Genomic DNA, 26,215 nt, shown 5'->3' with positions numbered 1-26,215 from the left:
AGAGGGGCCTTTGAGTGATCACTAAAGAGGCTGGTGGAGTAAGATGAGGGCATTTTGGACTAAAGTGGTTGTGACAGGGACATAAATTATTAGCTGGATTAGAGAAATATCTAGAAGCTAAAATCTAGAGAACTTAGTAATTGATTGAATGTGGGTGTGGAGGTAGAATGTGACAGTGAGGACGATCCCTGGATTTGGCTCTTACAACAGATGTAGAGGGTTGACTATTGACAGACAGCAAATGCTGGAAGAGCACTAGGTGGTTTGGGCAACAAAGTATAGACAAGTGATACCACTTGTTTGGTATCACAGGAGTTGGGTTTTGAACTTATATTGAAGTGCTTTGAGGGGCACCTGTGTGGCTCAGTCGGTTAAAGTCCAACTTCACTTCAGGTCATGACTCACAGCTCGTGAGTTCAAGCCCCGCGTCGGGTTCTGTGCTGACAGCTCAGAGCCTGGAGACTGCTTCGGATTCTGTGTCTCCCTCTCTCTCTGCCCCTCCCCTGATCATGCTCTGTCTCTCTCTCTCTCTCTCTCTCTCTCTCTCTCTCTCTCTCTCTCTCAAAAATAAATAAACATTAAAAAAATTTTAAAAAAAGATAAAGTGCTTGAGTTATCCAAGTGGATATTCTAGGTCTGGAGCTCAAAAGAAAGACGTAGACTGGAGAGGTGGAAACCAGAAAATTATTGGTGTAGAGGTGGTTAGGGAAGTTGTAGTGTGGGTAAGACTCATCTCTTGATTGGAAGGTTTTGTCTGAGAAGACAAGAAGGCCTAAAACTGAACTTTGGAATATATCAACATTCAATGATTGGGCAGGGGAGGGTGAGCCTGCGCATGGTTCTGAAAGGAAGGTGGGGGGGATGCCAACCTAGGAAAGAGCTGAGAAAGAATGCCTTCCAAAGAGGAGGCGAGAGGTCAGCAGGGTCAGGTGCACCGTATTGCTCAAGCAAGATGAGGAATGCAAAACGTTCTTGGCTTTAGCATGTAGGGCATCAGTGTGTTGGTGATATCTGTTTCAGAGGATTAATATCGACCAGAATCAAGCAGAGGAAATGAAGATATGCATACAATTTAACAAATGAATCTGTGAAAAGGAGCAAAGTGACTGGATACAAAGCTAGGGGTGAAAGTGGATTGAAAGATGGTTCATTTTGAGTTGGGGAGATTAGAACTTGTTTAGACCCTGAGCATAAGGATTTGTTTGGGAGAGGAGGATTGAATATAAATGTAGCAAAGAAAAGGGATAATAGACTCAGGAAAGGCAAAAGAGAACAGCATCTCTGGGTTGAGAGGCTTGCCTTAATTGGAGGAATAGCTCCTTTTCTATAAAAAGTTCTGGCTTTTGGTTTATAATGCCCCTGAAATTTGAAATCTGTGTATTTAGGAAGACCATTACTTCCTGTCTTGCTATGGTAAGATCTTTCTAATTCTTACTGTCCTGCCTTTTCTTACCTTCTAGTAGGTCTTTGCTGCTATCAGACTGTGCTGAACATAAGCCCTCAGTGGCTTCTCATTATCTACCTTATTAAGTATGCTGTTTGTAAACTACCTTCCCATTGCTTACTACTTAAGGCCTAAATAATGTGGCACTTGCCTTTCTAACCTTCTCTTCCACTTCTACTCTACCCATGCCCACATTTCACTCAAAGTGATTATTCACATTTCCCTAAACATAAATTCATTTTTCCAGACATATTTTTCTTATCATAGTCTTCTCTTTATTGGGAGCATGATCTATTGCTTTCAAAATCCTTTCCATTATTGAAGGCCCATCTGAAGGCCCTTACTTTTCTATAATTTTCATACCATTTTTTAAATCTTGGAGCAGGGGTGTTAATTTTGTTACCTGATTACCACAAATATACTTAGGAAAACATATAGCTAGAATATATCCATAATCACAAATTAGGGTATGGAAACTAGGAAAATCTTAAATTTATCCTTCAATTCAATTTAATACTTAAAAAAAACAAAATCATGTCTAATTGTGAAAGAAGAAAAATAATTATTTGAAGCATCTAATGCCTATTTCAGCATCATGGGCAATAGCACAACTTTGGAAACAACCTAAATATCCATCAAATAAGATGCTGTTGGAATAAATTATGGTTCATCCAAAAAATGGAATAAACATATCCAACCACTTAAAAAGTTAGAAAAATTTTTAATTACTCATTTAAAGAATCTGTAAAATCTATTGCTAAGAAGAACAGGCAAATGCAAAACAGCATATGTGCTATGTAGTCATTTGTCTAAAAAGGGAAGAATGGAAAATGCACACATATGTGTATGTTTGCTTGATAGGCATGCAAATTATCTCTGGCAGGACACACACAAAGTGACAACTAGTTGCTGAGAGGTAGACTTTTCACTCTGTATACTTCTTTTATATACTTTTCAGGTGCATGGTTGTATTACCTAGACAAAAAATAAGCACAAGTTTTAAAGTAACAAAAGTAATGGTTATTGGACACAAAATTCTATAGAAATCTTGGTTGGTTCAAGTTCAAAGATTATAAATCTGCCCAATATTATAACTGTTAATTAAAAAAATCATTCTTTTGAAATATTTCAGATCCTTCAGTGGAATTTGACTTTGAATCCTTTTTATCTCATGCCTGAATGATTGTAACAGCCTCCTTTTCTACTTTGCCCACCCCCAGCCTCCTCACCATACACACATAGCTTGTACTCCACACAATAACCAGAGTGATTATTTTATAAACAGAACTTAAACAAGGTTACTTGTCTATTCAAAACCCTGCAGGGATTTCCCATCTCCTCAGATTAGTTAAAGTCAAGATCCTTGCAATGGCCATTTGCTGTTCCCTGGATCTAAAATGCTTTTCTCCCATCTACCTGGTTAGCTCCCTCACTTCATTTAGGTCTCTCTGCAAATGCCCCCTCAATAGAAAGACTTATCTTGATACCTAAAATGGCACCCCATCCCATTATAGTCTACCGTACTTACCATTCCTGATTGTTTTTATAGCACCGCTTAACTGCTCATAAATGTATCACTTATCACTTAACACTACCCTTAAATATATATAAATTTATATTTTATTATCTATCTCCCATGCTAGAATATAAGTTTTACTAGACCTGCATCCCACAACACTCAGAATGATGCCTAAAACATAACAGGTATTCAATATGCATTTGTTGAATTAAAGGATGAATGGACTGTCGGCATTAAATTCCTGCTTTTAGAAGATTTTTCCTACTCTGTCCCATATATGTATTATATTCAATTCAAAAACATTTTATTGAGTCTGTACCATACAATAAGTACTTCAGAAGACTCAAAGATGAGTAAGACACAGTTCACATTAATTATTATCATACATTATATGAACAACCTTTGTTGTGACTATTATTGGTGAATAGAATTTTTAAATGTTTATTTATTTATTTTGAGAGCACACACACATGCGTGCACACATGACTGGAGGAGGGGCAGAGAGAGAAGGAGAGATGAAGTCTAAAGCAGGCTCCCTGTTGTCAGCACAGAGCCCAACATGGGGCCCCATCCCACCAACCACGAGATGATGACCTGAGCTGAAATCAAGAGTCCGGCATTCAACTTACTGAACCACCCAGGCACCCCAGTGATAGAACTTTTAGACAATATCACACAGATTCAGAAACTAGAAGTCCACCTTGCTGATTATATTGGGTAAATTTATATTTTTTATATTTATGGGTATTTTATATATTTTTTTAATTTTTTATGGGTAAATTGAAGTTATAGCCATTTTTATTTTAGTTTTGCCTCCAGTAGACCAATATCTTACATATGAGAACATTGACAAGATTAATCTGGAATGAAAATTTCTAGTTTAATCTTGTACTTTAGTGTAGAGACCACCTTAATATGACTCAGGTTAGCTAAGTGACTACTAAATATGTACAATTGCATCATTTTTACTTAGTTTTATCTGTATGTTTTGAAAGGGTGTGGTATTAGTCTTTACATTTACATATTCACTTAATTTTGAATTATAAAATGTATGCTAGGTTTTAAAAATTGGTTTAGGGCTTGGAGGTATGAGTTTTACTAAAAACTACTTTGTAAAAGAGATTTTAAAATGAGTAATGATACATAAATAATATATTAAACATATATGACATATTACTAACGCCATTCTTCAACCAGTTTTCTGATCACTGCACTTTCAAAGTTACTTTGCCACTTTTGTCTACTTTACAGATATTATATATCAAATATAAGGAGACACAATGCAAATTCTAATTTTAGATTTATTTTGTATCATTTATGTAAATTTCCTTAATATGGGAATGGAAGTAAATGTAATACCTTCTAGACTGATTAAAAATTAATGTGTGGAAGCCTGGGAGCCTAATTTAAAAGACCATCAGAAGACTTGAATTAGTTAGCTATATACTCACAGCTTTAATGTGTAGACCTGAATTATACTGCATTACTTATCATTGAGTACCAAAAATCACTCTTATAAAGCACATAATGGCAATCCGTTTCCCCACTGAAAGATAGCAGCACTTTCAAACATATTAGATACTTAGAATGTAACTGTGAAATCACTGTAAATTCTGAATTGCCCTTCTTTATATTTCAAGGTAGCTGAGAATGAGCAACTAAAATTTCCCAGTTTAATATAAGATGTGAAGATAATTTGGGAGAGGTAGATAGTTTCCACTTTTGGGAAAATCATAAAATAAGTGACTCAAGAATATTAAGTAATTATTACCAAATCCTTAATGTTTTGTAGCATACTATAAAAATAAAAGACGGTATCCATGTGTTGCATAAAAACTCTAAGATTTAAAAGTTCTAACACATTAGGCCCCATATGCATAATTCTTAGAGAAAATTAGATATTTTTATAATTTATAAATGTTCTCATTATTTCATAGTCAAGATTATGTTGGTGTACAGAACACTAATTTTCCCATTTGGGGCATAATAACTTAGAGAATCTGGTTTATAAATGCATTCTATGTGGAGTTCATGACTAGCTCCCTTATGATTTGGGGGATAAATTAAGGGCATATTTTCCTGGGTTTTATTTACTTCATCTTGCCTCGATTGAACTGTAGAGCAAATACTAGGAGCTTACACATACATTTATTATTAAATTGACTCAAATATTGACCCCCAAGCCCAGACAACAAGATAAATATATCTTTCAAAATTGTAATGTAATATGAAATGGAGAGTAAGCAATCTTATTTTCTTAGGGTAAGCATTTCAGATACTTTTTGCTTAATTCTTAACTAAATTCTCATGATGTTAAAGAAATTGTGACATTAAATAAATCTCATTTTCTTATCCATTATTTATGTTGAAAAAAAATCTCATAAACCTTAGGTTGGTGGGGGAAAATATTTTCAAAATACAATCTCTGTAATTTGTGATATTCATGAATAGAATTTGGAAATTAATATTCTGGAACAAACTTCATCTTGACACATATGTATGATTGAGTTGTTTTTGAACTGTGGCCTAATTTGAAAAAAAAAAAGGAAAGAATAAGGAGGAAAGAGCAGAATTCAATGAAATGAAATGATTTGGTTTCATCTTAAAGCATCTGGGGCTCAGATCACAGTTGACATGGTCAAGTTCATATAACTAACTGTCTCTTTAATGCCCTGCTTTACTCAACCCTAACTGGAAACGTATGGTATAGGTGAATATTCAGGAGAAGAATCTTAGATTGCTGGAAATCATCTAAAATTAATAATCCACCTATTGGGTGCCTAGGTGGTTCAGTCAATTAAGTGTCTGTCTCTTGATTTTGGCTCAGGTCATGATCTCACAGTCATGAGAAAGAGGCTTGCGTTGGGCTCCACACTTGGCTGGGCATGGAGCCTGCTTGGAATTCTCTCTCTCCCTCTCCCTCTGCCCCTCCCCTGCTTGTGTATGCTCTCTCTAAATTAATTAATTAATTAAATTAATAATTCACCTTCACATAATTGAAATATAAAACTCACTGGAAAAATGATGCAAAATTTTCTTCACTTGGAACTCTGCAAAAAACAATTTTATTTTTTTAAAGCACTTAAAAAAAAGACTTTTTGCTGTATTCTCAATGATTTTAAACTCAAACTTCAGTGTTTTTCTACTTCATTATGTAAATTCTGTCATAGTTGTTAGGTCCATTTATAGCTTCTCCATGTTTCAATATGTAAAGTAATTCCACCAGTGAATCATGTTCCAGAAACACGAGCTTTGAGACTTTTAGCTGACTAATAGGCTACGTTTGAAAAATTAACTTGATAACTTAAAGCCCACTAAAGAAAGAAATGAGCTAATTTGCCTACATGGGAATGTTTTGATAACGTGAACAAATATATGTGTAAAGCTCATGTTTTCAAATATTGGCATTTTAAAACAGCAGCAACCCAAGAACTCCACTTTTGTCTAATGGTATTTGATAGAATCTAAATTGAGCCCAAAGAGAATTAGCAGTCCAGAATGCACATCATTTCTTCCTAGAGAACCATGTCTTTTCTCTTTAGCAATATAGAAATATTTGGAGTTGATTTTTTTTTTTTTTACATATGTACTCTAAAGCCATTGAATATGAAACACTATGGCCGGAACTCTGGCCATGCAGGAATCCAGAGCGCACCGTTCACTCATTCCTGGAGTTGCACAGCGTGGCGACTATGCACAGATTGTAGCAACCTGGAGTGTTTCACTTAGCTATAAATTAGAAATTGGCAAGGACATTATGTCTTTGTAAGCTAAAAAGCTCATATTGGTTATAATTTTGTCTGGACTTTGTTTTCAATAGATCCCAATAGATTGAGGATTGAATGAAGTAAATATCAAAGTCAGTAGTATGTCATTACTGATAGTGTAAGCCTTACAATTGCAAATACCAGCAGAAAGATTTACTAGCAATCTTTGGATTAAGTAAGCCTTGCTCTTGGGTGCATTTTATGTTTCATATGCTGTAGCTTTGTCTCTGAAAGTGTGTGATTTTGTCAATGCAACAATATGCAAAAAGCCTTTTAATAGTTAAAAATAGTCTGTGTTAAAGTAAAGATTTAAATAATGATTTAGCTATTTATTAGTCTTTAGTTTGTTTCTTAATATGTTTAGCTGTAGTATTTTAAGTGCCATGCTTTTATCTCAAACAATTATTAAAGCTTCGATATAAATAATTTAGTTGTTGTTTTAATATAGGATTATAGTTTGGAGCAGAGGATAAAATCTGTGATGCAAAAGCATCATCTTACTTTATAACCATTTTCTCTACAAGATGCCTATGAAAAGAACATTTGTTGTTTTAATTGTAGAACACTATTATACATTTCTGCTTTACAGGGGATAATAATTTTCAGAGTAGCACCCTGTGACCCTCCTTCCCTGTTGTGCCCCTCCACATCGCCACTTCAGAACCCCACCCCCAGAGCAGGCCCCAGCTGGAATGTCCCTTTGTCATGAAGCTTCCGTGATCGCCTCCAAACCAAAGAGATTTGCCCCTTCTCTAACTCCTATTCCTGTTTGTTGCTCTTTACACCCCACTTTACAATTCCACTCTCTGCTTTGAGTTGCAGTTATTTGCAAGCCTTTCTTTTCCTTCCAACCAGTCTTGTGAGTAGGGGTCTTTATTTTTAATCTTTCTCAATGTCTAGCACGTGGCAGGTACTAAATAGTTTTTTGTGCAACAATAATAATGTTTTCCCATTTTAATGTAGCCCATTTTTATGGTAGTTCATCTGACCTCTTTCTTATTTGGCCTTTTAGTGTATAGAGTTTTTCTGAAAAGTAACTGACCTCTTCTATTTCCCATGTAGCACTGCTTAACACACTGAAATCTAAGGTCTCAGAAAAATAGGCACCGATAGTTTTACTGATGCAATTTATTTAATGAAGGAAAGAGTTCTCATTAGTTTTCAAAAAGCAACCGGATGGGACTTATTGGTAAATAAATAGTTGAGGACTTTGTTCTTCCCCACTTTGTAAGTTTGTCTTTGGACTGTCCTTTCTATACAAAATGAGCACAGTTTAATGTCATGTTTCAAGATCCAAGGCACCTCTCTGAAGTCCAAATTAGGAATAAGGTAAAAACCAGAAATGGGAGTGTAGTGCATTTTAGAAATTTTTAGTGTTATGTTTTTATTTTTGAAGCAATGCATTATCTCTGTCTTTAACTTTTTTGTTTGGACCAGTGGGGTCCACTGGGGAGGAGAGATGTAGAGATTTTGGGAAAGCAAAAGGCTTTAGTAACAAAAATGGAGATAAACAGAAGAGAAAATTCCAGGATGTCATTTCCTGTCGAAGCTATTCCTCTGCCAGTAGATGGTCAGGTTGCTACTGGGGTGACCTGTGAGAGAAAGACCTAGATACTAATGAATTCTTATGTGGAGTCAGTATGGTGGTTTAGGCGACTTTTGAATTCTGACAATTGTTGGCAAGAGTTTCTTTGATCATTGCCAGTTAGGGGCATGGTAGCACTTTTGGCGGGGAAGCAGAAAGCAAGCCATTAGAGCTAGACAAATACATGTCTGCTGTTTAGTCACTGAGGTGTAAAGTAAGTCAGTTTGGTCAACCAGGTCTCTTAGAAGTGATACAAGAACCATTGTTGATTGGGCTTGATTGTGTTGCCTAGTTCATGGGTTTTCTGGCTCTTGTCCTTTTTTCTTTCGTTCCTCAACTAAGGAGAGTCCTAGATAATGAAGTCAGGTTAATCGTGTTACTATTTAACAGTGTCTCAGTTTCACTTGAAGATTTGCCCAGGATTTAGAAGCTGTTGACACTGCCCCAGACACAGTACAGAGGATAGCAAAGTGCTAGTACCAAGAATACCACACGGGAGTTGGAAAGATGCAAATGTGAGGGAGTGGTGCCTGCCACTATCTTTATTCCACAGTCCTTCCCAAATAACATTCAGTAGAAGCTAAGTTCCCTTGGTGCACTTCTCTCCATGCCCCAAAACTCAAAAGGGAAGTGGATCATGGCTATGGAGAGTTCTTTCCATCTTGGCATCCAGTGAGGCATCACTTAGCTGGATCTTTATCTCAAGTGCTAATTGATGCTGTTAACTTTCTGCAGTGATGCCAGGAAATTGTAATTGAGGAAATGACACTCTGCTTATCTTGTGCTAGGAGGTTTTATTTAGAGAACCGTACGTTTCGTTTCATTAGCCGAAGGGCACTAAAGTAACATCACGCTATTTAGTATACTGGAAAGATGAGTTATTAGGTCTCCTGATACCATGTAGAAATTGTTATATACCTAAAAAGTAAGACTTTCTGAGCTCTTCAGCAGAAGGATCAGGCCTAAGATACTATACTAGTATATTTTCCATGAATTAAGTAGTTTTTTCCTACTCATAGAAGCTTCTATTAAGACATACTCTTTCACTGAGTCATTAAAAACAGCATGCTTTTTTTGTAACTTTTCCCTTTTAATAAAATTATAATGTTAACTTATTGTGAGTATGTGTACATAAATGTGTGGGCAAATCATTAAATAGGGGTATCCAATGTAAGCATTCCAGATGTACAGAATGGCTTCTACACCTACCTGTGTGACTTTTGACATGTTATTTAACTTCTCTGTGCCTAGTTTTCTGTTTGTAAAATGCTAATTGATAATGGTACCTACCTCACAGAGTATTATGAGGATTAAATGAGCCAATACACATAATACATTTAGAACTATGCTTGGCAGTGGGTCAGTAATATTAGTCATTATTATTATTACTTCATGTCATCAATTTTTAAATTTTTATTTGTATATTTTCTTAATTTATATCCAACCATCTATATCAACTAGACTTAACCGTTCTTAGTTCATAATACATAAAGAACTTATGTTGTACTTTTCTCCTTCCTTGGTATCGTTATTTTTTTTCCAGCTTGACAGAGATCAACATGAGAAGTCCTTAAGCAAACCAACTATAGCAAACCAAGTCCTTAAGCAAACCAACATAAGTCAATACAAGGCTATTGACCTTGGGTGATCAGGGTTCAATGCTAAGAAAATCACTTACATATCTTTAGTTGAAATACAGAATTAAAACCTGGCTTCTTCTGTCCATTTTTACTCCCATCTCCCTACTTACACATGTGTGCACATTCACACATACGCACTCCATCTGTATTCAGCTTGCTGAGGAAAATGAGTGAAAACACTAGTGCAACCATCTTCAAACACATACATGTATAAGGAAAACTGACATTTTATAAAGTTTTTATTGTAGAAATTCTCTAATGAAAAGTCATTTTATGATAAGTTTATCATCTATTTCTCCTTTATAACTAAGCTAATATACCAGATAATATATGTTTTAATTTGGTTTTTTTTTTGTTTGCTTCTGTCAAATGCATGTTTGTATTTTCAGGTTCTATTCAAAATGAAATTGAAGCAAATATACTTAGATTCTTTTGTTAATATGTTTATTAGTGCTAGATGGCCAAAATATAAAATCTGTGTTCTTTAGGCAGAGAGAGATTTTTCAAATGTCAACAAATTGACCAAATGTTTTCTTGTTTTACTGTAATCTGGTTTTTGATTTTTAAAGATTTTTAGTAGTCACTTGTCTTGCTTTCTTTTCTTCCTTTCGATCTAGTATTGAAGTCACAGTTCCACCTATACTTTGTGTATAAGTGAGTGAAACCCTAACTGCTTTGACTTCAGAATCTCATCTGAGATGAGAAACAAGGATTGTCCCTACCTCCTTTGTGGCTTAAATTATCTGTTCTTGAGGGGCGCCTGGGTGGCTCAGTCAGTTAAGTGACCAGCTTTGCCTCAGGTCATGATCTCATGGTTTGTGGGTTTAAGCCCTACATCGGGCTCTGCGCTGACAGCTTGGAGCCTGGAGCCTGCTTCAGATTCTGTGTCTCCCTCTCTCTCTGCCCCTCCCCCACTAGTGCTTTGTATCTCTCTCTCTCTCTCTCTCAAAAATAAACATTAAAAATTAAAATAAATAAATAATAAATAAATAAAAATAAATTATCTGTTCTTGGAACTGGAATCATCAAAATGATGCATGAAGCACATGTAGATGACTCTAAAATGTAGCACCATTTCCACCCACCAGCAAGTTGCTCTGTCACGTCAGTTGCTCTCAGAGCAGAGCCCAGAAGAAAGTAGATACAGGGCAAACAGGCTTTTAGCTGAAGGGAAACAAAGTGGGATGTTTGTGGAAGGACATGCCCAAAGCAGCTTGATGCCAGCTAAATGTTTGAAAAGTAACCCCACAGGGAGTGTTGGGAGGGAGCTGATGACAAAGCTCACCTTCATCACAATTGTGGCCTGGTGCTGTTGTCCACTCACGTAATGTCTGATTTTAAAAGACACAGGTCCTCTGTGCTATAGAGAAGGTTTCAATGTACAAAAACCCCTTAGATACTGGTTGGCCACTTCATGAAATGCCAAAACCGTAGTTGAGTGCTGAGTTGTAAATGTCCGTGGTGCCTATGAATGAATGTATATTTTCCTGCATGATCATCCATTGTGGCGTTTGTAAGTAGCAAAAAAAATGAGCCTGATTTGTTCTCCTTTGTAGAGCCAGGCCGAGGCCCACTACAAAGGAAGTAAACATGCCAAGAAGGTCAAAGCACTAGAGGCAACGAAAAATAAACCCAAAATGGTTTCTTCCAAGGACAGCGCAAAGGCTAATCCCAGCTGCTCCATCACTCCAATCACAGGCAACAGCTCTGACAAATCAGGTCAATGACACTTTTTGTTCTTTACATTCTTTGTGTTTCTCCTGGTCCCCTGCCCCAACCCTACACTCCTCCCCTCGGCAGTTGCATGTTACTCTCCATGATTTGTTTTTATGATATTAATATGTTTCCTTCACAGGAAGGGTTATGTGTTTGCACGGAATCTAGGCATTTGATATGTTACCATTCCATGTTGTTAAATATATACATTTAAGTATATATATGTGTGTGTGTAAATATATATATATATGTATATGTATATATGCATGAAAATAAGCAGAGGCTACTTCGTCACAATGTGTTTAGACAAAAATCAAGAAATGGATCTAATCTAAAATACTGAGTTTGTTACCTTTTTATTCACTTTATGTTTGGTTTTTGCTATAGCTATTTTCAGTGAAGGAATTCTTAAAGTTGTTTATTAATAGACATTTTTATATTCTTTTACCGCAGTAAAGGGGAGTGGAGGGGCAAAAAGGTGAAGTTTTCTGAGAGTGGCATTATTGAATGAATCTGGAAATGTGTTCAGTAATAAGAGATTTTGATTTTTGAAGATCTATGTAGAGTTCCCCTCACAGTTACATGAACTTGAGGATTTTAAGGGAGCTATTTAAAAGTTATGAATTGACTAACAGAACCTTACATAATTGGAAATGGGCTACTAGGAAATGCCTCCTAAGAAGAGTCTGCATTTCGGGGTGCCTGGGTGGCTCAATCAGTTAAGCGTCTGACTTCGGCTCAGGTCATGATTTTGTGGTTCCTGAGTTTGATCCCCACATCGGGCTCTGTGTTGACAGCTCAGAGCCTGGAGCCTGCTTTGGATTCTGTGTCTCCCTCTCTCTGTGCCCCTACCCCGCTTGTGCTCTGTCTCTCTCTCTTTCTCTCAAAAGTAAATAAACATTAAAAAAAGTAAAAAGAAAAAAAGTTAAAAAAAATAAGAGTCTGCATTTCATAGTCCAATGAATCAGCAGTTTTTCTGAGTAGATTCAAACTGAATGACTCAGAAAGAAGAGAAAAAAATCACTCTTCTAGCATGTATATCATGAAATTGGATGTTTAAAAGACTTTCACACACAACTGCCCTTCAGGGAGCAAGATGGATAAGTAATCTCATTTCACTAACTGAGGAACAGTGTCTATGAAAGGAGACTAACAGATTATATCCCTTTCCCTTATGTTTGACTCTGTCTTCAGGGACCTCTCTGTTGTTGGAAGCGCACGTGCACGTGCATGCACATACACAAACACATACACAAACACACTTCTCTTCTGAATCTCTTCTGCTCTTCAAATCCTTGTAAAATTTGAGGGGAAGACTTAACAATGCTTTCCTGTGGCTGCTCAGGGCCTTTGGAGAAGAGCAAATCCACTACTATAAGAGGAACTTTCAGATAGCCTGGTCAGGCAAAAAGACTATTTAGGAAGGGACAATTATTGATCAGGTCCCAGGAATGCTGCTTCTAAGAGCTCTACAGCCTAGGGTTGAGTTAACCCAAATTTGATAAGAAAACCTTTTTGTTCTTTGTGTGATGGAATCACTAAATCATGTTATCTGATGAACAGATAATACTAGATTATTACATCACACCTCTTCCCTTCTAAAGAATAAAGTCTTTTTATGTATGTTATGTAATTAATCTTTCACCCAGGTCTATCAGATACTAGGATAAAGCATTATCCACAGTTTACGAAATAGCAAACTAAGGCAAAGTCCATATTGCAGCAGTTATTACTGGAGGTTACCCAGTGTTTGGAAGAATAGGATCCATCATCTCCTGACTTCCTGCCTCGTTTCATTTTCTACAAGATATTGTTGCCTCTATGAAACATACCCTGCCAAAGGTTTTATTACCTGAATTATGCTCTTGAAGCAAAGCAGAACTTATACACAAAATGATAAAACAATGTGAGCCCATTCTTTCAGTTTATTTTGTGTTGCAAGCTAATAGCACAGTTGGTAGGTGTTGTGAATGTTCCAGTATTGCTGTTGTGTATGCTCAGTGCTCCCCTTAGTTATATTATTACTTGGGAATTGGGTTTGTCTAGGGATAGTAGCAAAAGTATTGAGTGGAAAGAAAATGTTAAAAATAGAGAAGTATCAACAAAAGTAGAGAAGACAATTAAAAAGAGAAGGAAAGACGTGGAAGAAGAGGAAAGGAAGCACAAAAAGAAAAAGTCAAAGACTAAGATACACAGCCAAGGAAAAAGCAATGTGGAAATAGAAAATCCAAATACAGGGGCCTGAGTCACAATACCTACTCAGGGGCCTGAGTACCTTATACCTACAAGGTACCCAAGGAACACATGTGAAAATTTAAACAATTCAAGGGACTTATTCCTACTGTCGAATACTAGTGACAGCTTAGTGAAAGAGACTTTCTAAGCACTTGTGTTTCCCTAGTGAGCATTAAGTACACACTAGGATCAAGTAGGAAAGAGAACTGAGGTCTAGAAGAACCGTAGGGGGTGAGAGTAGGGAGAGAGCCACAGAATCTCTTCCTCAGTAGCTATGTGGTGGTCTCTGACCCTGCATCCTCTGCTTCCTCCACCACTTCTCTATCCACTGCAAAGTACTTGTGGTCTAACAGCATTGGCCTCACTCACTGTGTCATTGTCCAGACTTGGACTAGAAGTAATGGTAACCAGTGACATTTTGGAGTTACCTCATTTTCCATGTTTCCATACTCAAAATATGTGTAAATTATTTGGTAATTCATTGGTCAGCTTATTCAGATTACTTCTTCCTTTCCCTATGTTTTCTATAAACATTAACACTAATGAACTTATTTTATTTGTTCTGTCATATCCACAAAAGCAATACCAAAGTTGTTGAAAGGTGGCACTACTTAAAAATAAAGTGGGTTGTGGGGCCTGGGTGGCTCAGTCGGTTAAGTGGCTGACTTCGGCTCAGGTCATGATCTCGCGGTCCGTGAGTTCGAGCCCCGCGTCAGGCTCTGTGCTGACAGCTCAGAGCCTGGAGCCTGTTTCAGATTCTGTGTCTCCCTCTCTCTGACCCTCCCCCGTTCATGCTCTGTCTCTCTCTGTCTCAAAAATAAATAAACGTTAAAAAAAAATTTTTTTTAATAAAAATAAAAAATAAAGTGGGTTGTATTTGCTGAATAGATATATGTTCTTCTGTCACCTTCAACTGAATATCAGTGTCTAAGCAAGAATTCCCACATGCATTTAGTAGAACTTTCAAGTTAGAAAATTAGAAACTTTGCCTAGCTGAGAAATCTGGTCTAAACAATGTAATGTGTAATCTATTGCTAACTACCTATTTCTGAATCCTTAAAAAGCTCCCACAGCTTTGTCAGAGTCCTAGATTTTTCAGAAACTGGTTTTGATTCCATTTAAAACTCTGTTTTAGAAGAACAGAAGACTTGAAATCCAGTCCTTCATAAATGGTCTACGTGGAATGTAGAGAGGAAGAGGAAGGGAAAGGGCAGAGGAATAGCGACTATGACACTTAACTGACCAAAATGTTTTATTTGAGACAATGTTTTATTTGAGACAAATGTTTTATTTGTCTCTAAGAAATCAACCAAAACTTAGAGTAACAGTCACAGTGCAAAGTCATGGTTGACTGCCAATTCTTATGAGACCGAAGTTCCCTAGCATTGGTCTTTCATTTCTGAATGAGGAGTTCCTATCAAGCAGACATGTGCAGTAGCTACAGAGAAAGTTCTTAGATATTTAAATCAAAAGTGAACGTGTTGGTTACTTGATGTCTCAGCCACCAGATTTCAAATATCCAGATGTTCACAGCATCCACGTGACCAGCTAATTCCATTTCCATTCTCATATTTTAGCATCAGTTACTTAGCAATAGAGGACAAATCATGTTTAATTGGCACAAATCTTGAGGGAGAGGATATAGATATCAAGGAAAGGAACTCCTGGGAGTGGAGCATCCTGGGATTCACCAAACATCAGTCAAGGAAAAGTATTATTTCAGAGTACCTAACAGGGAGCATTGGACCAACAGATAACCTCTGTTTGTTCCTTAAAAGCACAGATTATTTATTCTAAGAAGCAGCCTAACGATATTCCAAGAGTTAGAAAAGCTTTATTACTTGCTATTTTGGCACTTGGGACAACCTTTTTTTTTTGTTTATTTTATGATACATTTGGAGATATAATGTGGCTCATATTGTAGCTGGGTCTGTGCAATACAAGTAGATTTACTTTGATGGAGCTATCAGATATAAAAATTTCAGGGTATCATGGCAAGCTTTCTTTTTTTTCTCTCAGGTCAGTATACAAAATGAGCTTAAGTTATAAGAGTGTGTATTTCACTTACTGTAAGAAGCTCTGACCACATGATTGAAAAAATTAAATATGTTTCATTAAAGGCAGTTAAAAATAGTTGTCCCATTCACATGTTAGAAGTTGAGGTAGAGTTAAATGTAAAATCCAAAGAAATGGCTTCCTGGTCTCCCAGGATCTATCCCAACTTTTAACGATGCATCAATGGGAGTTCAAAACATGGTAGGAGGGAGGAGAAATGTGCTTTAGGAGAATTAGGGTCAAAACACAGCAAGCATTAAGCAGCTTCAGGAAGATGACTGGGACGTATTAGCCAGACACTCGACCCAAATATCTCCCTGGAGTTCAAGTGTCATAATGCCATATGACAGTACACTTCCCTGTGCTAATATGCCCTATACATCAAACTGAATGCTCTTTGTGACAGCATTTAACCCCTCATAACAGGTTCAAAGAAAACCAGAGCCTTCAAAAAACCCTATTTCTTGAAAATAATAAAATATTTTTATAATCAACCTAATGATAAAATATTGTGATAGTCAACCCTAATGGTCCATATGTCGAGTCTTTAGCACTAGATTTTTTTAATTAATTAGATATCAGGTGGAGAAAATCCGTTTCTAGTTCAAAGTATATAAAGCTATTTAGAGCTAAACAGCCTTTAATCAGTTGCTGTCTGAACAGATGAAAGCAGATGGAATGATTCAAAATGCTATAGATATATTTATAAATGCAATTAAGAGCAAAGATAATGAAACCAGCATGTTCTGGTTGAAATATAACAATAGGAACACCTTAAATTCATTCGGTTTACAAAATCCAGTAACATACATTTTTGTATGACCCTCTCAGTAGCCCTGTGACTGTTAGGGCAGAAATTGGTATCCATCTTTTATTCATTCATGCAACAAACTTCATGTCCATTTATTTATTCAAGAAATATTTACTATCTATACTAAATAATATTGCATATATGTATATCTGGCCAGATACTAGGGTGCAACAATGAACAGAAAGATATTTTCTTGCCCTCAAAGAGCTTCCAACTTACTGTGTTTTTTTCAATGTGTTAGATATTAGGGCTACAAAGGAAAATAATACATAGTTACCACCTTCAAGCTGCTCTCCAAAATATAGTAATGATGAGGACCATGGATCTAGGAAACATGAAATAGTTTGTGTGAGGTTGCACCACTCATATCCCAATAGAGTCAGAACAGGAAGTCAGGGCTTCCTGTTCAATGCATATGCCATTATTCCCATTACTTCTAAACTTCTCTTACTTAGGAATAAATACAAGTATCCCAATGGGCCAAGTCAGAAACCACTAAACCACTTTTTTAAGAAATAGTGAGTAGGACCATACTTTAATTTTTTTCCCGTTTTATTTAAATTCCAACTACTTAACATGCAGCGCAGTATTAGTTTCAGGTGTAGAATCTAGTGATTCATCACCCACACACAATGCCCAGGTCTCATCAAAAGTGCCCTCCTTAGGGCTGATGGGGGGTGGGAGGGAGGGGAAGGTGGGTGATGGGTATTGAGGAGGTCATCTTTTGGGATGAGCACTGGATGTTGTATGGAAACCAATTTGACAATTTCATATTTTAAAAAATGCCCTCCTTAGTACCCAACACCTGTTTAACTCATCCCCCTGACTACCTTTATATATTATTTTTAAATTACTTGCTGACTATTGATATTTTTCAGTAAAATATACGGCATTGAAAGAGTCATTAAGGCTTTGTTTTCTTAATAATCCTTAGTTCCTCTGCAGTATGTTGTCTGTAGCATTTAACTGTAATAGAACAAAGCTTTAGAGGCTACAGATCTTTTCCAGGGAAAGTTTGAATGAAAACACTCATTTCGGGTAACTGCCAAATGTTCTCAAAGCTCCAGTTTCACAATTATAGATTTTATGTGTCTAGAGCCAAATATACTCACTGAAATAGAGCTGGACACTGGGTAAGGCATCTCCAATATGGCAGAAACCTTGAACTGCACCCCAAAGGGTCCAGCTGGGTTGTCCTGAACACCATCCACATTTTCAGTGGCATTCTGAATCATTCCATCTAAAATATTCCCACTAGGAATAGGGAGATGGTTTTTTTTATCCTATACCCATGACCCTACCATGGGAACTGTGAGATGACAGTGTCAGAAAAGACAAAAGAAGGAAGGAAAGAGGACAGAATACCTCAGAACAGCTCATTTTAGTCTTCAGCATATTGTGCTTTTGCATTGGGGCAATTCCTCAAGTATGAACCCAAAGTAGTTATCAACTTACCTGCAAAGTCTGTAGTTTAGCTTTTTATGGTTACCCTATTGCTTTACAAAAGTGTATTTTCAGTTTCGTCAAAGAGTCTTTCTGCCGAGGATACAAACGGAGAGACCCTCGCCTCGTCATTTTTATGGGTTCCCCTGTGTGTTTCATAGTTTTTATGTGTTGTTACAAATGGGGCCAAGTTTTCCAAATGACAACTTCTCATTTCCTCTGACGGTCACAGGACTCCATCGATTAGCCAGCAAGGTCTTTGTAACTGCCTCCTCCCCCCTTTCTGTCTCTAGCAACAGGACCTTGTGCTGTTTAGTAGAAGAAAATGATAGTTTTCAGCTTTGACAGCATCTGTCATTTATAGACAAGTGCCATCATAAATTTGGCATACATCTATCTGAATCCAGGAGGCCGAGATTTAGTATCCCTCATAAAATAATAGATTAACTATATTTATGACAAACATCTTAAGTCTGAAATTCTGGGGTACAATCATGTAGAACATAAATTGAGTCCCATCTGTCTAAAGAGAACAGACCATTATACTAAGGCTCATATTTTCATGAAATGTACATATATCATTAAGACTTTCAAAGTCAATTTAAAAAATGAAACTGCCTCCATCTTTGCCCATGCACCTTGAATTTGACAACAGCATCCTGCCAGGCAAGGCTGCAGATTCTTAGAGAGTTAAGTGTTGTCATACTCTAGAAACTAACTTCTGAAACTTTTGAGCATTTTATATTGCTTCCAAATCATACTGAGCATTTATTGTTAGTTTCTCGACTTCTGAAAACTATTTCCTAACATTGCTCTAAGAAAGTGAAGCAAAAGTTGAGACTCACTTATGATTTACTGAAACTCTATTAACCTATAATTTACTTGGGACATGTTATAAACAATTCCAAGAAGCAAAACCTCAGATATCTCCTTGTTAAGGCTTATATCACTATCAAAAACTTTTCTCATCTTTAGACATATTTATTTTAACCGGTATTCATCTCTTTTGATTAAACTTATTTACAACCCTTCTGCATTGACAAGATACTGGAACATAAGAGGATTTTGTGTGTACATTGAATAATTTTATAAATGCACCACCATAAATGCCCCTAAGATTTTAATGAAGGTTATTGCATACATTTTATTACATTCCACTTATTTACTTCAGGAAAAATTCTCTTATAGTGAAATATTTTTTTGAGATTGGATGGATGACCAAATAGAATCACCCAATAAATATTTATAGATTCTTTGTTCAGGTCACTGGTACTAGGCGCTTTGGGGGATTCTAGGCCCAGTTCTGATGGTGCCACACTAATTTAGCTTTATAGAATAAAGCTTAAAGTGTTTTGCATAGAAACATTTATAAAGTATTTTCCACTTCCCTGACTTCTTTCTGCAAGAATCAGGTTTACTGTTGTGGAAACTGGCATGGCATCACACATTAATAGCTTGGTGTTCTCATTTTTATAGGCCAGCTCTATCAGAATAAAATATGCTGTGGTGGTAAAAATGGTCTGTAATCTGTGTTGTCCAATATGAGTGCCATGAGCCACATATAGCTATTCAGGACTTGAAATGTGGCTTGTGCTACTGAGAAGCTGAGTATTTAATTTTATTTAATTTTAAGTACTACACATGACTACTGAATTGGACAGCACATCTGTGGACCGTGGTACTCTCTGCTGTTTTAACTAGCCATGACTCCAGAAAAGGCATTCAATTCTCCGAGCCTGTTTTCTCATCTGTAAACTAGAAATAGTGCGCTCCCTGCATCACAGTGGTGTTTTGTGGATCAAATAAAGTGACTTTGAAAGAGCATTGCAAAATGTAAAGCATAATAAAAATGCCCATTGTTGATATTCTTAGTTTTGAGTTGTTTTTTTAACCTCTTGTGGAGTGGCCCCTTCCTGCTGCCATCAGTGAGAGGTGACAGGTGGCCCTTGTAGTGGTCAGCTATCATCATCTGCCATTATGCTGTACCTAATATAGTTGATTCTAGAGAGCCAGATCCAATCTTATTAGACTTACCTGCAAACATAATTTTAACAGCAGCACTACTAATAATTAATGTGTAACTGAATGATTATTGTGTATCTGATACTTACATGCTAAATGTTTTGTGTATACTATCTTATTTAATGATACGGTCCTCTGATGGATACTAGAAAGTGAGACATAGCAAGGGGAAATGATGGCTCAGAGTCATCCAGAGAGGAAATAGCTTCAAGCCCAGATTCCCACCCAGGCAGCCTCTCAAATTCACTACCATGATATGCCACCTTTGAATAAAGGTCCATGAACGATAACTGCATGTGCTTTCTGAAGGCTATTTGAGATTTTTTTCCACTAAGTGATACTTCTAGAAGTCTGACACTTCAGAAAGGGGTGTTATTTCTATCCCCACCCTGTTTTACAGCTGGTTTTATTTTTGAAAAATCAAGTTTTGAGTGGCTTTGAATAAGGACATATTAACCACAGTATGATTTTTGCGTGCCAGTTACATACCTTGCATGTGAGCTTGAACTCACACAGATTAGCTCCACTTCTCACTGACCAGCTAACCTTAACCAAATCATGTTCTCTGACCTGTTTCCCCACCTATAAGATGGGAGGGCTCATACCTACCTCCCAGAGTTTTGGGGATTAATGAACTAATAATGCCTGCTTCAGTGCCTATCATGTAACAGACACTCAATAAATGCTAGCCATAAAAAGCAACCATTGTTCAAAGAACTTTCCCAGCCCTGTCCTTTTGATTCTATGATCATTTCATGCCGTGCTGCCATGCAACAGTGACCTGAACTTACATTTCTCTTTATGTGCTTATTTTATTATCTCATGGCAATTATTAACACTTGTGTTTTCCTTCCAGATATCAAGGCTTGATGAGCCTGACTCTCCCAGTGGGATATGTAAATATATAGGGAAGGTCCTTCTTGGTCTTCCTCACATTTTTATAAGTGGAGGAAATGTCTTTCTACTCCTTCCCCACAGGTTAACGTAGCTCATCCATCATGGCCACTGTGGCTCCGGGTACTTTGTCCTGCACATGGCAGTCACAGAGTTAGCATATATTAAATTAATACCATTAAAAAAAATTTAATGGGGAAGCTGTAACACCTTCCCTAGACTCTGGACAGGGCAAGAAGACCCTGGTTAGCTTTTTTTTCTTCATCTTCAATAAGATGCATGCCCCACCTCCTAGGTCAACAAACTGCTCTATGCACAGCTACAGTGCTACAAGAAAGGACAACCCAACATACCTCCATTTGTTGAGAGAGAAACCTGGGTGCTCCTTGTGGAGAAGCAGCCCTGTCTGGAGACAGGATTGGCTGCTGAGGAGGAGAGGGGTGGTGTAATCAGAATAAGAAACACGCTCCTGCCTAACAAGTCCCTTCTGGCATTTATGTCAGTAAATGAGAAACTTGTCAGCTCATACATTTTGTTTCTGGCTTCTTGCAAAACATTTTCTTAGTGTGCAATTTTTTAATAATTTCTGTATGCTATCAACTAGTTAGCCTCTACAAAATATGTGCTTTGTTTTCTTTCAAATATGAAATGACATAAATACTGGAATTTCTTGTCATAATAGAGATTATTTTATTCTTTGCTTTCAAATATTTAAACTTCTGTCAGAATTTTATGATAATTTTTACTCATTTGATTAGCAAAATGGTCATATTTAAGTTAAAACAATTTGCCTTTCCTAGGACAATATCTTTGTTCTTACTTCTCCATTAATAAATAAAATATTTTTACTTAATGGGAAATTAGGGTGCCACATTTTGAGTTAAGGAAAAGTTATTTATTTTATTCTTTTCAACAAAAATTTTATCCAGTCTTTTGATTAATCCATAAGAATAATAATTAATAACTAGTAAAGTTTTTTAAGTATTTTGAAAATTCATTAGTAGATGTTCTGTTTATGTTACTTATGGCATTTTAAATTGAGAAAACTCTTTTTAATTTTTTTAACTGTATTTATTTTGAGAGAGACAGAAATAGTGCTAGCAGGTAAGGGACAGAGGGAGAGGGAGAGAAATCTGAGGCAGGCTCTATGTTGTCAGCTGCAGAGCCCAATCTCAGGGCTCAAACCCACGAACCTTGAGATCATGACCTGAGCCATAACCAAGAGTCGGATGTTCAACCAAGTCACCCAGCACCCCAAATTGAGAAAACTCTTTTGGAAAGCAGCATCATAGAATAAGTCAAAAAACCATGAAAACATTTATTCCATTCATTTTACCGTTAATTTCTCTTCCTACAATTTATGCCAAGGAAATAATTCTAAATACAAAGCAAGAAAAATAAAATGTTACATATGAAAATGCCTCCTGTAGCATTATTTGTATTAATGACAGGTGGAAGCAAAATGATCAGTAGAGGGAAGTTATTTCAGTAAAGTCCTTATACCCGATAAAATATGCAGCTTTACAGTAAGTAAAAGCAACATAAAAATGCATATAATACACTAACTCAAAAAGTTAAAAAATATATTAAATCAAAAGTTACAAAATGGCCTATCTATGTATGTGTTATTAAGCCCCCACTGCATGCTCTGTGTCGTACTAGGCACTGGGTATATGATGGTGGATTAGGCAGACTTGGGCCTTGCCATCATGACAGCATACTGTCTGGAAAGGTGAATACTGAACAAGTGATGACAAGCTTAATGAAAAGAGAGAGATGTTGATTTTGTCTGGGAAGGAAAAGAGCACCTCGGCAGGGGATTTAAGCTCTCTCTGCCTGGTGAGAAAGATGTCGGCCCTGCAAACAGGGGCCCAGATCTGGGGATGGAAGAGAAGAGGATTCTCATCAGAGGGACCGGTTCTCCATAGGACTTTGGCTGTGAAAGCCTATCTGGTTTAAATAATTGAACCAATGAAAGGACACTTGGGGACAGAGAAGGGAATTTAGGATGTTGGTTTAAAAAAAAAAAGTGATTGAAACGATAGCTAGAAACAGAAAGAAGGCAGAATGAAGTAATGGGCATAAACACAAAAGTTCTTAATCTCTTTTGGTACCATGGATACCTGTGGCTGACTAGTAGCCTAGTCTCAGAATGATGTTCATATTTGTTTTCGTTTTTTTTTTTTAAGTAATCTCTACGACCAACGTGGGGTTCGAACTTGTGACCCTGAGATCAGAGTCTCTTGCTCCACCCAACTGAGCCAGCCAGGTGCCCTTCAGAATAATGTTTTTAAGTCCATAAAATTAACTTGTACTTTTACAAAGGAAACCAACTACAATAAATACAGTTGTCAAATGTTTGTTATGATATAGTAACATAGCAATAATGTGTTAAATAAGATCTAGCAACAGGTGTAATATCTACCATAATTTTGAAGTAATGATGAGGCACAGTGTTTCAAGCTTTTTATGACAACTGTAATATCTGATGACAAGATCTTATTCCTATTGGTGGACATAGTCACAGGTACTGCTAAGACTGCTATAGTTTTTTGCCTTCATTTATAATTGAAGAAAACGCTAAATTTTTATCAGAGATAAATGAAAATAAAGGTACATTTTCTTGCCACTCAAGTTCATGGATTCTGTGAATTCATGGGCCCCTTGGATGTCTGTAGACTCCCTAGGTTAAAAACTCCTATTTAGGGGAGTCTGAGTGGCTTAGTTGGTTAGGTGTCCAACTTCGGCTCAGGTCATGATCTCATGGTTCATGGATTTGAGCCCCGTGTCGGGCTCTGTGCTGACAGCTCAGAGTCTGGAGCCTGCTTCAGGTTCTGTGTCTCCCTCTCTCTCTCTCTGCCCCTCCCCTCTTCACATTCTGTGTCCCTCTCTCTCTCAAAAATGAATACACATTTAAAAAATTATTTTAGGGGCGCCTGGGTGGCGCAGTCGGTTAAGCGTCCGACTTCAGCCAGGTCACGATCTCGCGGTCCGTGAGTTCGAGCCCCGCGTCAGGCTCTGGGCTGGCGGCTCAGAGCCTGGAGCCTGTTTCCGATTCTGTGTCTCCCTCTCTCTCTGCCCCTCCCCCATTCATGCTCTGTCTCTCTCTGTCCCAAAAATAAAATAAACGTTGAAAAAAAATTTAAAAAAAAAAATTATTTTAAAAAATCCTCCTATTTAGTGTGAGAGGCTTATGGTTTTTTTTCCCTCTATTTCTACATACTGTGTTATTTGCACAATAACTTCCAATGATTTGATGAGTTTATATATCTCAGGGCACAGGTCAGATGGGAAAGAAACTTTTAGCCATAAGTCCCCATGTCACAGTATTCCCAAGGGATCTAGATGATGAGAAACTCTAGACAAGCCCCTTTGGGCACTCAGGCCTCTGGAATTAACATCACTTTTTAGAGGAGACTTTCTGTGGTCAACAGACTTTCTCCTGCGACCCATAGACCTTAAATATAAAGCTACCTTTGACAATTTCATAATAAAGCAGATTGAATTTAGGCACAAATGCTAGACTCAAAATGTGAAAGTATGATTGGCTTTTAGCACTATATTTTTTAAGAGGATTGGTAGCTTTTTTACACCTGAGAAGTTCAGCTCCTGAATGTCTGCAGTCTCCTTAGGACAGGCAGTACCCAGGTAGGTCCGTGAACAGTGACAGCCCGTACCTATCTCCATGGAGCAGCCTAAGGCAATGAGCTTGTTTGAAGAAAGTAATTTTTTTTTTTGTATTTTCCCTATTAAATAAAGATACAATTTTTTAGATGAAGAAAGACTCAGTTTCCTCAGTCCCTCTCAAGCTGACCTTTCCATTGTCAGTGTGCACACCACTCTACCTAGAGTTTCAAAGCTAACACCTAATCTCTGCATCTAGAAGGAAAGACGTGGGAGGAGCAGAATTCAAATGTTTTTCCTTATACCTTGTGAATCGATGTTTCCTCTGTAAAGGGCCATTCATTTAGAAGAAAAAGAACCTGCTCCTCATTCCACCTAGAAAATTAGTTTTTAATCTTATTCCTGGCTTTTGAATCATTATTGGACCTACTCCCTGGGGACTTGATTTGAGTGACAGGAGTTACTTATTCTGTTTTCCATAATAAAGCTGCCTCAGAAATAACTGTTTCACATCTCTCAGTGACAAATCGGAAAAGGGGCAATTTTTCAACGTGGAAAATTTGAAATATGATTTCTCTATTGTACAAGTCAAATGCCTAGAAAACTACACAAAATAGGAGAAAGCTGTTCATTAGATTCAAACTCCAGCAAACCAGCCCTCTTTTGTGCTCCCTTAGGAGAGTGACATGTTCACTAATATCAGTGCCAGCTCATTGATACAGAGTGTATGTAGGCTGCCAGCTTTTAACAAGGAGATATTTGGAGGGGCCACTGTTTTATCTGAATGTTAGACTGGTAGCTTCTGCTCCCCAGCCAAGTGGCATGAAGGACAACAGGGCAATTGTCGTGCAGAGCTGGGCAATGACTATCATTTCACTGGGCCACAGACTCACTGAGTGGTATAGCCCAATGACCAGAATCAAACTGACATGGGCTTTCAAATGGGAAGACCAGGATATCCTAACTCAGGATTGTAGTCTGGCAGAAAATTACAGCACAGGACCTATTTTAGACTTACAAAATTGGCCACCTAACTTTCATGGATCCTAAGTTACTTAAAATAAATAAGCTTTTTGTTGTTGTTGTTGTTTTTAATGTAAGGACATACAGATAATGATTCTGTGAAGAGTCACTTTAATTCATAGACAATTTTCCCTGCTTCCAGGATTAGTCTAAAGGCCAAGATTTGAAAATCACATGTAAACATAATTAGGAATTAGCAAGCTTCACAGTGATCAACTGTGCTTGAAGAGGCAGTGTTTCAGGGATTTAGCTGGAGGCATGGTAATGTAGCATTAGATGTAAAGGGCTCCATCAGGATCAGCTTGACCCAATGTATAATATTTGAGTGCCCTGAGAATTTTAAAAACTAGCTTTAACTTCCATGTCTATTCTTGGTTTTTTGTGTCTCTGAGCTTGTCATATAAGTACTCTATTTTGTTTTCCACATCTGCAAAATG

General features: G+C 37.2%; 1 protein-coding gene across 5 annotated transcripts in view; it reads left to right on the top strand.

Annotated features, from left to right (window-relative positions):
- The window catches only part of ZNF385B (zinc finger protein 385B), a 329,371-nt gene that overhangs the window by 286,453 nt on the left and 16,703 nt on the right, over positions 1–26,215 (top strand). For all 5 annotated transcript variants that reach the window (XM_043577196.1, XM_043577195.1, XM_043577200.1 and 2 more), the window contains one exon: positions 11,512–11,674. In XM_043577196.1, the coding sequence (XP_043433131.1) occupies positions 11,512–11,674 (163 nt within the window). The remainder of the gene's footprint in view (positions 1–11,511; positions 11,675–26,215) is intronic.

Source organism: Prionailurus bengalensis, chromosome C1 (assembly GCF_016509475.1).
Source record: "Prionailurus bengalensis isolate Pbe53 chromosome C1, Fcat_Pben_1.1_paternal_pri, whole genome shotgun sequence".
Lineage (NCBI taxonomy): Eukaryota > Metazoa > Chordata > Mammalia > Carnivora > Felidae > Prionailurus > Prionailurus bengalensis.
Note: the sequence above shows the minus strand (reverse complement) of the source record. Positions and strands in the feature narration are given on the sequence as shown.